This window comes from Phaseolus vulgaris, chromosome 6, assembly GCF_051622355.1.
Source record: "Phaseolus vulgaris cultivar YP4 chromosome 6, ASM5162235v1, whole genome shotgun sequence".
Taxonomy (NCBI): Eukaryota; Viridiplantae; Streptophyta; class Magnoliopsida; order Fabales; family Fabaceae; genus Phaseolus; species Phaseolus vulgaris.
This window is the reverse complement of record NC_143503.1, coordinates 11,739,116-11,751,940: the sequence shown is the minus strand read 5'-3', so window position 1 is coordinate 11,751,940 and position 12,825 is coordinate 11,739,116. Positions and strand designations below refer to the sequence as shown.

The 12,825-nt window shown below is 35.8% G+C and overlaps 3 protein-coding genes across 3 annotated transcripts; 1 reads left to right on the top strand and 2 right to left on the bottom strand.

Moving 5' to 3' along the window:
- Positions 1 to 68: 68 nt before the first annotated feature.
- Positions 69 to 577, bottom strand: LOC150026647 (auxin-induced protein X10A-like). Its single transcript, XM_090303266.1, has one exon. The coding sequence runs from the start codon at positions 459 to 461 to the stop codon at positions 183 to 185; it is 279 nt and encodes a 92-aa protein (XP_090159392.1). The 5' UTR covers positions 462 to 577; the 3' UTR covers positions 69 to 182.
- Positions 578 to 9,979: 9,402 nt separating this feature from the next.
- On the bottom strand, positions 9,980 to 10,490 carry LOC137831019 (auxin-induced protein X10A-like). The gene has a single exon (XM_068638503.2). It carries the CDS (start codon positions 10,370 to 10,372, stop codon positions 10,094 to 10,096), a length of 279 nt encoding a protein of 92 aa, XP_068494604.2. The 5' UTR covers positions 10,373 to 10,490; the 3' UTR covers positions 9,980 to 10,093.
- A 185-nt stretch (positions 10,491 to 10,675) lies between these two features.
- LOC150026646 (auxin-induced protein 10A5-like) lies at positions 10,676 to 11,752 on the top strand. Its single transcript, XM_090303967.1, has one exon. The coding sequence runs from the start codon at positions 11,234 to 11,236 to the stop codon at positions 11,513 to 11,515; it is 282 nt and encodes a 93-aa protein (XP_090160093.1). The 5' UTR covers positions 10,676 to 11,233; the 3' UTR covers positions 11,516 to 11,752.
- The last annotated feature ends 1,073 nt before the right edge of the window (positions 11,753 to 12,825 follow it).

Here is a 12,825-nt window from a genome sequence, read left to right as displayed (position 1 = left end):
TTAACACAGAGGGGCCTCTTGAGTAGTTGAATTCGTTGTCATCAAACAAATAAAAAGGAGCAACAATATTACTATAATCGAATTTTTCCTATTACTCAAAAAGGAGTTATGTTTACAAATTGAGAAGATGCCTATGAAAAAATGGCTCTTCAATTCTGTGTCAGACTTCTATAATACAAAACTTAATGCCTATTCAAGTGTGAAGTTGTGCTTTGGAAGACATCTTCACTGCAAGGAATCGTAAGACCACCCATGGGATGATCATATCCAAACTCTTCCTCTGCTTCACTCAACATGTCCTGGAATGAAGGTTGGCTCAAGTATGATATGGGGATCACAAATCGCTTCATTTTCTCTCCAACGTACACTGCAAGATAACCCTTTGGCACCTCCATACCCTTAGAAGATGTTTGGTTTGCTGCGAATGATGTCCTTCTGATACTAGGTAAACGAAAGCCCATTCTTGTGTTGTATATTTGCTCAGACTTGATAACAAAATGGTATGAAAAGAGCTTGAGAGCTGAGGCTTATGAATTTTGTTTCTTCAAGATGTGAATGATTTGTGTTGGTTCCAAAATGCTTGTAACCGTGAATATATATAGATAGAGCTTATGTAAGAAGGGTACTTGAATTATTGGTGAAAGATTATGAGATAATAATGATGGGAGCAACTGAGAGACAAGGGCATGTGGTAATGTCTAAGAGGACTCTCACATGTATAGGCAAAATGAAAATGTAGTGGCATGATGTTGACATTGATTATGCATGGATAGGACTGCCAGCTTCGTTTATGGAAGTTCAGATGTCAGTTTTCAAGACTATGGTTCATATATAGTGTCGCATGAACTTGTATTGAATTTCACTTCTCTTCTTACCTCCATTTAAATTTGAGAAAACTCACGGTTTAGACATTGGTTTCTCTTCTCTTATACAAGTGGGTACGTGATTGACATCAATAGCTGTCATTTATTAATGAGATGTCCAAGCATGTCCATCATTGAAAGAGCTATATAGTAGGATAATCAATGAACAAGCATTTGGTTTGACCTTTCTTGATGTCTTTAACTTGAAGTGGATAAATGTGTTAGCCATAATCTCAAAAGCATGTCCATCATTGAAATTCCTATTCATTTGAAGCCATCTCTAAGACAACACCGAAGTCTTTTTTCTTATAGCAAAACAACCTTCTCATGCTGAGGAAGTGAATATTGTGGGTGTAACTATTATGAACAGAAAAATAAAATAAAAACTCAGGAGCTACATCAGTAGTTGAATTCGTTGTCATGAAACATAGACAAAAAGGAACAAGTTTGTCACAGCATTATAGAATTTTTTTTTGTATTATTTCTAACAAGGGTGATCTTCACAAAGAGAGAAGATGCCTATTGTACAAAATCTCACTAGAAATCTGCCAGTCTTCTACAGTGTTAGATTATAGTAAATTAAAGTGTGAAGTTATATTTAGGAAGATATCTTCGCTGCATGGAATTATAAGACCACCCATAGGATTACCATATCCAAACTCTTCCTCAGCTTTACTGAACAAATATACGAATGAAAGATGGGTCAAGTATGCTACAGGGAACAAAAATGGCCTATTTGTTTGCCGTGTTAGCATTGTGGTTTCTATTTGTGCTAGGCTCCCTATTCTAGTTGAGTTAATTTTCTTATGAGAAATGAAAAAGAAAACAAGTTGTTACTCTTAGTTTACTGTAAAACAGAAAATCATTGCTAATATTTACTTTATCTATTGTACTTGGATTTATGTTCTTTGTTTAAGTTTGATGAGCAAATAAATTCATTATAATTTGACACTTTTTCTTATGGAGCAAATATGTTAATTATTGATAACTATACATCTAGATTTGTTTATTCTTTAAATAATTTGAAGTTAGTATTTCTCATTGGTCCTTGTAAAACTACTCTGGCTCTTCCCTTGCTAGGAGATAGGTGTTCTATATATGCGTTGAAAATTCTCTTAATATACTATACAAAGGTTAGATCATCTAGAGACTGAATATTTAGTTGGCCTTAACATGGAACGGGAGGAAATCATATATATTCTCAGTGACAACACCAAGCTACAATACTGATAATCCATACTCTCATATTTTATGGAAAAGCATACAAGCATTTCAACATTAAGTTAATTTTTTAAGAGAAGTGCAAAAAATTGAAGTTCTTACTTTTCTTTATTATACAACAGGAAATTAATATAAAATAAGAACTAAGATTAACAAAAAGAGAAAAAAAAAGTAAGACAAAGAATATGAAAATAAATATTTTTCTTATTATTCTACTTTAAAAAGGATAGGGTTAGATATATATTAGTAGTACACTCATTGGTCTATCTAAAGAGAAACAACTAAAAAAACACTTGTACAAAGATAAATAAATAAGAATCATAAAAGATGAAATAACATATTTGAATCTATAAGTAAATTTGACATTCTCTAATGATTTTATTTTTTTTATCGACAATAAAAAATAAATAAATAGGAACTGTTTCAGGGGTGGTTCAACCCTTGTACACATACCAACCTAAAACCTTCAGACTTACAAAACAAGCCAAACTCAAGTGATTAGCCTCATGCAAACCAAAGGTTCTAAACACCAGTCAGAAAAGGAAAACGAGACTGACCTACAGTTAATAGAAACCCACAGTCAGACCTTTACTTGTACCAAAGAAAAAACTTCAAAAGCATCCCCCACTCCTCTTTTAAAAATAATGTTATTCCTGTGCTTCCATAATTCGCTTACTATCCCAACCCAAATTGTGTTCCAGACATTATTAACCGTTTCTGAAGCACAGCTCAACCTAAATTGATCAAAGTTACACTTTGGCTCAATTTGGGACACAACCGAAACCCCAAGCCACCTATGACACAAACCCCAAACCCGCCTAGCAAAAATGCAGTCGAAGAACAAATGGCAACAAGACTCTTCCTCCAACCCACACAAACCACACATCGAGCTATCCACCAAAACCCCTCTTCTACTCAAATTTGCCCTGGTAGCGAGTTTGTTTTCCAACAACCTCCAAGCAATAAGTGCTGCAGAGGGAACTGCCTTGCTCTTCCACAGATTACAAAAAATTGGCGAAAAATTGACTCTTTATCCTTTCTAACAAGATTATAGGCAGAATTAACCGAAAAAGATTGGGAATCCCCTCCCTTCCAAATCCATTCATCCACCTCTCCCGAAACAACTCGAGCTTCAAGCAGAAGCTGACGCAACTGCTCCGCCATCGACTTCTCTCACTCAAAAAACAGTCTTCTCCAAAATAACTGCCAGACCCACTCTCCGTTCGACCAAGAGCCAAGCTCTGACAACTTAGCATTCTTGGAAGAACTAATAGAAAACAATCTTGGAAATGAACTCTTCAAAGACTCGCCGTTCAACCACCTATCCTTCCAAAAAAGAATATCCTTCCCTTCCCCTATATTCCACATGAAACTGTCTGCGAAATTTCTTCCCCACCCCTCCGAGAACCCCACCTCTTTCAAATCTTTCCACCAGAGAGAACACCTCCTACCTTTTCCTTCCTCTCCCAAACTTCTCCATCTTCCATATTTAGACACAAGGATCTCCTTCCAAAGGCCATTCTCGGTCGACCCCAACCTCCAACCTCCCGTACTTGCGAGGCTTACATACCTGACTCCAGGAAGCCCATGCCATCTTCCTTCCTTCTGCACCCCACCCCCAGAGGAAGCTTCTTTGCATCCGAATCAGCTTTCCTGCCACCCCCGAGGGCAATTTAAATAAAGACATATAGAATAACGGAATAGAGGAGAGCACGAACTTAATCAGACAAATCCTCTCGGCCATAGTCAAACATCTTCCCTTCCATCTGCTTAATCTAGCATGTACCTTCTCAATCACCCCATTCCAAAAATCCCCTCTTTTATGACTCCCTTCGACAAGCATACCCAAGTATATAAAAGGAACAACCATCGTCTCGCAGTTAAGAATAGATGCGAACCGCTGGAGCATTACCTGGTCCAACCCTGTCCCTCCAATCCTACTCTTCCCGAAATTAACCCTTAACCCAGAAGAAAGCTGGAAACATTGCAAAATCGCCTTGATGTTAAACACGCTTTTGACGTTTGCTTCACAGAAAAGCAAAGTATCATCTGCGTATTGTAACATATTTACCCTTACTTTATCCTTCCCAACCTCCAAATTGTCGATCAACTTCTTTTCCTCTGCTACCCTTGCCACCCCAACTAACCCTTCTGCAACAATGAGGAATAGAAAAGGAGCTAGCGGATCTCCCTGACGAAGACCCCTTCTAGGGAAGAACTCTCTCGTTGGGCTCCCATTTACAAGGACAGAAACCGAAGCTGACTCTAAACATCCCTTAATCCACTGAAACCAACGATCACAAAAACCCAACCTCCTTAGCATATAGTACAGAAAATCCAAATTCACCGAGTCGTAAGCCTTCTCGTAATCGACTTTGAAGACCACATAACTCTTCCTTTTTCTCTTGTACTCTTCCAAAACCTCATTCGCAACTAGCACACTGTCCATTAAACCTCTTCCTTCAAGAAAAGTCGACTGTCTAGCGTCTATAATTTTTCCAATCACCTTTTTCAAACGCAAGGACAACGCTTTAGAAATGATCTTGTACAGACAACCTACTAAAGAAATAGGTCTAAACTCCCCTAGCTGTTGAGGATTTTCTACTTTTGGAATTAGACAAAGAAAAGACGCATTCGAACCTCTTGGCCAACTGCCGTAACATGCAAAATCCTTAACTGCCAACACCACATCCTCTTTTAGAATGTCCCAACAAGATTTTATAAAACCAAAGTTAAAACCATCCGAGCCGGGACTCTTTGAACTATCACACCCCCAAATCGCTGCTTTCACCTCTTCTTCTGAAACCTCACCAACTAGCATCTCATTGTCTACTTCAGAGATGGAATTAAAATCCACCTTATCCAGTATGACCTGGCAAACATCTTTCCTAGCAAACCTTTCTTCAAAAAACTCACTTACCTTATTCTTCACCTCTTCCTTATTGTCACTCCATTTTATATTGACGAAAATCCCGTGCAATTGATTCCTTGCCCTCCTCCATTTTACCGAAGAGTGGAAGTACTTCGTATTAAGATCCCCCTGCTTAATCCAACTTTGTCTTGCTTTCTGAAACAAAATCGCCTCTTGTTTAGACTTAGAGACGGAAAGCTTGGCAAAAAGGGACTTTCTTTCTTCTCTTTCTAAATCATCTAACCCGTCATCGTCATCGCGCAAGTCTAGCTCATCTAACCTCTGTTGGATTTCCTTACTGGTCTGATTCACATCCCCGAAGACTTCTTTGTTCCACACCTTTAAATCTGCTTTTAATCTTTTCAACTTTTCTTTGAACACAAAAATTCCTCTTCCAACCACCTTGTACGAAACCCAGCTCGATCTCACGAACTCTTTAAATCCACTATCTCTCTGCCACACGTCCAAGCACCTAAACGGTTTCAGACCCAAATCCACTGAGACTTCCTTCAGAATAACTGCACAATGATTCGAGATCGATCTTCTTAGAACGAATTGTTGGCTGTTAGGCCACAGATCCAACCATTCTTTAGAAACTAGTACCCTGTCTATTCTGCTCTTCACCAATCCGTTGGGTTTGAACCAAGTAAACTTTCTGCCCACCAAAGGGATATCCGCCAATTTTGAACTTTCAATAATCTCATTAAAACCCTTTATTTCTCTAGAATAGTCATAATCCGACATCACACTCTTCCTTTCCTCCTGCCTTCTTATGGAATTAAAATCCCCAATGATACACCATGCCTTTGAAAGTTGCCCCTGTCTGAAAACACCAACCTCAATCCACATCTCTTTCATTTCCCTTAGAGAGCCAGTACAGTAATATTCACAATGGTTATGTGTGCACCATTTCCTCTCTTCCAAAAACCCTCTAATACAGTAAAGTTTCTCCCATTTACGAAACTGGAAAGCTGGAACGACTTATTACTCCACATCGTAAGCACACCCCCTGCTTTATTTGTTGCTTTGTTTTCCACCCATTCTATTTCATTGGTTCCCCAAAGAAGACACACCTTCTCCCTACTAAACTCCGAGCACTTTGTTTCTTGTAAACACACCATATCCACTTGTTCCCTGCTGATCAAATCCCTTACATAATTCCTTTTTACTATGCCTCCCGCCCCTCTTATATTCAGACTAATTATCTTCATTAACTACCTTTCTCCTTTCCTTCCACATCCTTCTCGTAGTTACTCCACCCTGATTAGACAACGAACAAATAATATTTAAAACTATTTACTTCCACATTCCCTACAGATTATTACCCACGAATTTCTATCTATAGGTAAATTTTACATTATCCACAATTTTTACGCACAAAACTATATCCATAAACAAATTCAATATTATTATTAATATAAATATTTTTATTAATATTATTAATAATATTAATATTAATATTTAAATTATTATAATAATATTACAAATATTCATAATATTAATAATATTGACAATATAAATAATATCAATAATATAAATGATCTTAATAGTTTTAATAATATGAAAAATTAATCATATTAATTATACGTTTAATATTAATAATATTATTATATTATAAATAATAATAACTAATATTCATAAATAATAAGAAAAAGATAAAAATAATAATGAAAAAAAATTAAATAAAAGAAAATAATAAAACTAAAAACAAAATAAAACTGAAACAAAAATAAAAGAGAAACTTGTAATGGTAAATAACTAATTAAAATAAATAAAATAAACTATGCATACTCTAAATAAAAACAACGAAACTAAACATAAAAACTAAAATAAAAAAAAACAAACAAAAAACTAAATAAAATAAATAAACTAAACAAATAATAATAATAATAATAATAAATGCAGTAAAACTAAAAAAAAAACATAAAGATAAAACTAAAATAAATACACTAACAAAATAAAAAATAAAAACAAAAATTTTAAGAAAAAAATCAAAGCGCTTGATTTAAGAATGTGTCTATTACAAATAGCCGCCTTCTTGAAACCTTTTTTACCCCAACCCAGAAGCACGCCACTTACGTTTTCACACGCTCCTTTCACTTGCGCTTCGTTTCTCTTTTGTGCTTCCTCCATTAACTGTGTTTCCTCTTTTCTTCCTCTCTTCTTTGCATTGTCTTCGTGCCATTGGTAAGCATTGTCTTCCTCTCTTCTTGTTCACCATTGATTTTTGTATATTTTTCGTTTCTCTTGTATTTTGTCTTATGCCATTGCTAAGGTCATTGTTTCATTGTGAAAGTTTTTGTTTGCTCTCTATTGTGCCTTCCTCGTCGTTGTTGTCGCCTTGCTCCGTCGTGTATTTGTGTTTCATTGGGAAATTTTTATTTTCCTTTTTTGGACTTTTATTTATGTTCTTGGTTATCAGGCCTTCCAATATCAATCCATTATTTGTAATGTTTTTATTTTTATTTAGAACATGTTAGATTCAAATTGGGATGAAATACTAAGAATGTAAAGAGGTATAATATGGATGCACCAAGAGATCAAAAGAAATGCTAAAATAATGACCTGTTCTTCGGAAAAGATCAAAGTTGAGAACTTTGATTAGAAACCCAAACAAAAACGAAAAAGAATGGAAACCCTAAACGCCATTCGTAATATGATTTATAGATGCGGCTATGGTAAATAGCCACATTTATAAATCGAATTTACGAGCTAAATAGTCGCCTTCTTATCTCTTCGATTTAAGACTACGTGTACATCAAATGTGGCTATATAGCTGTCGCTTTAAATTGAAAATAGTCGTCAATGTTTTGCCATTTTGCACCAATGTAAGTCACTTTTGGAGGACATTATGGAGTAAGTTAGGTACCAAGATTTTGTTTTTGATTACTTGTCATTCAAAAACAAATGGACAAACAGACGTAGTGAATAGAACTTTAGGTACCTTACTTAGAACAATTTTGAAAAAAAAATTGAAAGCTAATTGGGAATTATGTTTACCTCATATTGAGTTTGCTTACAATAGGGTTCTTCATAGCACAACAAATTGTTCTCCATTAGAAATTGTGTATGGATTAAATCCTTTAACTCCATTAGGCTTGTTACCTATGCCTAACATGTATGTTTTAAAACATAAAGATGCACAAGCTAAGGCTGACTATGAGAGAAAGCTACATGAAAAGGTTAAAGCACAAATTGAATTTTTTTTAAGGTTATCTAGAAAAACTAACAAAGGAAGAAAGAAAGTAATCTTTGAGCCTAGAGATTGGGTTTGGGTTCACATGAGGAAAGAAAAGTTCCTTGAACAAGGACAATCCAAGCTCCAATCTAGAAGGGATGGACATTTTCAAGTGTTAGAAAAAATTAATGACAATGCCTACAAGATTGATCTTCCAAGTAAGTACAACGTGAGTAGCACTTTTAATGTGTCTGATTTGTCTCCTTTTACCCGTTAGAAAGTATCAACTTAACTACTACGAGAAATGATCATTTCTTGAAATATAGGGATTGTATTTTTATTTTATTTACTTACAAATGAAACAAGACCTATAACTAAATTTGTATTTATACACTTTTGGAATTTAGAATGAGGATGAATGTTTTGAAAATTTAATAGAGAGAATATATCTCTACTAGGATTCTTCCCTACATCTTGCAATGGCGATCATCTTATGCTATCAAACCTTGTTTGTGATGCTTCAACCACATACTAGATTCTGTTATTTATATGGCTCGTTTTCATTACACTAGTGCAGATATGTAAAACAAATGCGGCTATTTTCAATTTACAAATGCGGTCATAGAACCGCATTTGATCAGCACGCATTCGTAAATCTGAAATTTACAAATGCGGTCCTATGACCGCATTCATAAATCACATTTACAAATGCGGTCATTTTAGGTAACCGCATTTGTATATTATTCTGAATTAGGGAGTGGGTTTGGGGTTTAGGATTTATGAATGCGGTCTTGGTAAAGACCGCATTCATAAATCACTATTTACAAATGCGGTCATTTACCAAGACCGCATTTACAAAATGCGAATTCACTATTTACAAATGCGGTCTTGGTAAATGACCGCATTTGTAAATAGTGATTTTTTTTTTAAAATACACTCTGTTTTGTGCAGAAACCATATATTTAAATAACCTGCATAATGATCAAACCCAGCCAGACAAATACAGAAATGTAGTGATCAATTGAAATCATCAAAATATACATTTACAAGTGATCAAATTACATATAATAAAACCACTATTGTTTACCTATGCTAGTGTTATGACCTTTCAACACAAAATAGTACTTGTCAACGGTTAAAAAAGTGCTCCTTTTGCTTTTTCCATGACTTCAAAACGATATCATTTTCTTAAGGTTATCAAATCTTCCATTTTCTTACACAACCACCGCATCAAGGTTATTATTAGTTGTTACTTGGATCATAATAGAAACATCAGTATAGTAGTGAAAGAGAAATGATATTAATTGTGGTAGGTGATTGGATTGAAACATTGAGCCTTTTCATGCGTACTAACGATCACAAGTTAATTTATATAAGAAACAAAAGCCAAAGAAAAGCATTAATTGAGATAAACCATCAGTAAATGGTATGAGAAAAAAGGATTTTGAGTATGGAAGTAGGCTGGTATTATTCAAGGGTCTCTAAAGATAACCCTTAATTTATCTCACCTCCATTATTCTTGCACTCAATCCCTAAGACTCAACGTACACCTCACCTGTTAACATAAACTATCTTTCACGTTGATTCTAGTAAAACTATTGTTGTTCTTCCCATGCTAGGAACCATGTGTTCTATATATGCCTTGAAATTCAACAGGACAACCACGTCTTGCTTTTGTTTTATAGAAAGAAACCCTGGTTCTACAGCTTGAAGTTAATATTTGCAATCCAAAAAACAGTTAACACAGAGGGGCCTCTTGAGTAGTTGAATTCGGTGTCATCAAACAAATAAAAAGGAGCAACAATATCACTATAATCGCATTTTTCCTATTACTCAAAAAGGAGTTATGTTTACAAATTGAGAAGATGCCTATGACAAAATGGCTCTTCAATTCTGTGTCAAACTTCTATAGTAAAAGACTTAATGTCTATTCAAGTGTGAAGTTGTGCTTTGGAAGACATCTTCACTGCAAGGAATCGTAAGACCACCCATGGGATGATCATATCCAAACTCTTCCTCTGCTTCACTCAACATGTCCTGGAATGAAGGTTGGCTCAAGTATGATATGGGGATCACAAATCGCTTCATTTTCTCTCCAACGTACACTGCAAGATAACCCTTTGGCACCTCCATACCCTTAGAAGATGTTTGGTTTGCTGCGAATGATGTCCTTCTGATACTAGGTAAACGAAAGCCCATTCTTGTGTTGTATATTTGCTCAGACTTGATAACAAAATGGTATGAATAGAGCTTGAGAGCTGAGGCTTATGAATTTTGTTGCTTCAGGATGTGAATGATTTGTGTTGGTTCTAAAATGCTTGCAACGGTGAATATATATATAGATAAAGCTTATGTAAGAAGGGTACTTGAATTATTGGTGAAAGATTATGAGATAATAGTCATGGGCCAACTGCTAGACAAGGGCATGTGGTAATGTCCATAGGACTCTTAGAAGTATATGTGTGAAAAAAAAAATCTAATGCGCCATGATATTGACACTTATTTGGCGAGAGGAATTTCATTTATGGAAGTTGAAATGGTTGTTCTCAAATTTGCCAGACACAGAAAGAGTGTGGTTCATAGGGCACCGTGAACATGCGTTCAATATTGCTTCTCTTCTAACCTCCAATTCAATTTAGTGTACACATGGCGATGCATGTGAGATGTCTAAAGCATGTCGATCATTGAAATAGCTGTAGAATCATAACTCATGAATAAGCATTGCTTTCAATTTTAATTTGAAGGGGGTAAATCTGTTGGCTAGAATCTAAAAAGGCGGGGTAAGTAGTCCCATTGAATTGCCAAGTCCTTGAATGAGATATCTAAGACAACACCTTGTGATCTTGTCTCTTGGTTGAATCCATTGTAGACAATCAAAAGATCAATAATTGAGGTTTATGAGTTAGCAGAGGGCATTTGGAAACTATATATGCAGTACTTGTTTGGGTTTCAAGCACCACAACTGATTGCATTCCTCAAGTAATACAAGTTAAAAATTTCTTTCATACACAAATCCTCTAACATCAATATATTCTTTGTGGAGTGAAGAAAGATAAAACAATGGGTTTCCGCATAAAAGGTATTCTTAGACGAGCATCAGTTTCTACAATCCAAGTGGCCTCCAAGGGGGGTGAAGTACCAAAGGGCTATATTGCAGTTTATGTTGGAGATGAAATGAGGCGGTGTGTGATTCCAGTATCATACTTGAACCAGCCTTCATTTCAAGAATTGCTTAGTAAAGCAGGAGAAGAATTTGGATATGATCATCCAAAGGGTGCTCTCACAATTCCATGCAAGGAGGATGAGTTCCTAAATATCATCTCTCACTTCAATCAGTTGTAAAGCATTTTCATGGAGAACCTGAGATAGATAATCTTAGAGGAAGCAAATAGAAGATAATGTTAGATGAGACAAGTTTGTAAATCACTCTAGCAGGCTGGACCTTAGGGAGACTGAGCTAGATCATAGATTAACTGAGGCAACTTTGTACAGAAGGAACTTCCATTTTAAATTTTTTCTATTTTAGTTTGTAATTTGAAAGTAAAATGATGTTACAATGATGAGAATGTTTTTACAAAACATTGTTAAAAATATCAATCAAGTTTAGTTAATATATATCAGGAAATTTGGTGCAGCAATTATTTCATAGATATTGATCTAACTTATACTGTTTCTAACTATACATTCTCCAATGGCCGTTCGTTCTTCTGTTTTTCCTAATTAAGCCACACAACTATACACGGATCTCTTATTCAAAAGTACTGACTTCAACCAGTTATGTATTTTTTGTTACATTTGTTCCTTAATAAAAATTTAATACTGCAATATACGTATAGTCTACCGAAACGAAACTGCAAGCATTAGTATAACAACTTGAAATAATTGGTCATAAGAAATTTAGAAAATACATTCTCCAATGGCCGTTCATTCTTCATTTTTCCTAATGAAACCACACAACTACACGGATCTCTTATTTCAAATGTAGTTACTTCAACCAGTTATGTATTTTTGTACAGATCAAACCTCAGTCATCCGTCTGAGAGAAAGACATCAGACATACGTAAGCTGGGTCCCACATATTGCATGAGTTAACATGGGTTAACATCCCGATACCAATAGAAACCTAAGTCACGAGAGAATCATGCAAGGGGTGTGTATGTTACATTTGGGTACGACACAAGCAAGTGTTACTTGGAGGCGCTAAGGCCTGTTAGGGTTAGGGTTTCTAGGGAAAGACTGCATGCATGACACGTGTATACTTAGGTTACCCACATAACAGATGATGCCGCAAGCGCTGGTACGTGAATATGTACCTTGGCGGCTACGCTGTTAAGTCTTTGCAATCCAGGAAAGGGAAGTCCTATGCGCCAGATTACGCTAAGATTGTGTGATAGCGGCGCAAGGACATTCTCCCAGGAACCCTAAGCCTACTAAGAGATGTGGGAGCGTCGCAGAAGTAACCCTAGATACAACCTATAAATAGGGTGGTAAGAACCCTAGCAAGGTACACCATTTCTAAGATTGAAACTGCTTATACACATTAATGTTTTTTAGCCCTTACTGACTTGAGCGTCGGAGTGCAAACGGCCGCTAGGGCGCCCTTTTGTCTTTGCAGGAAAACGTCCTTAAACCTAAGAAGGTTCGATTCTCAA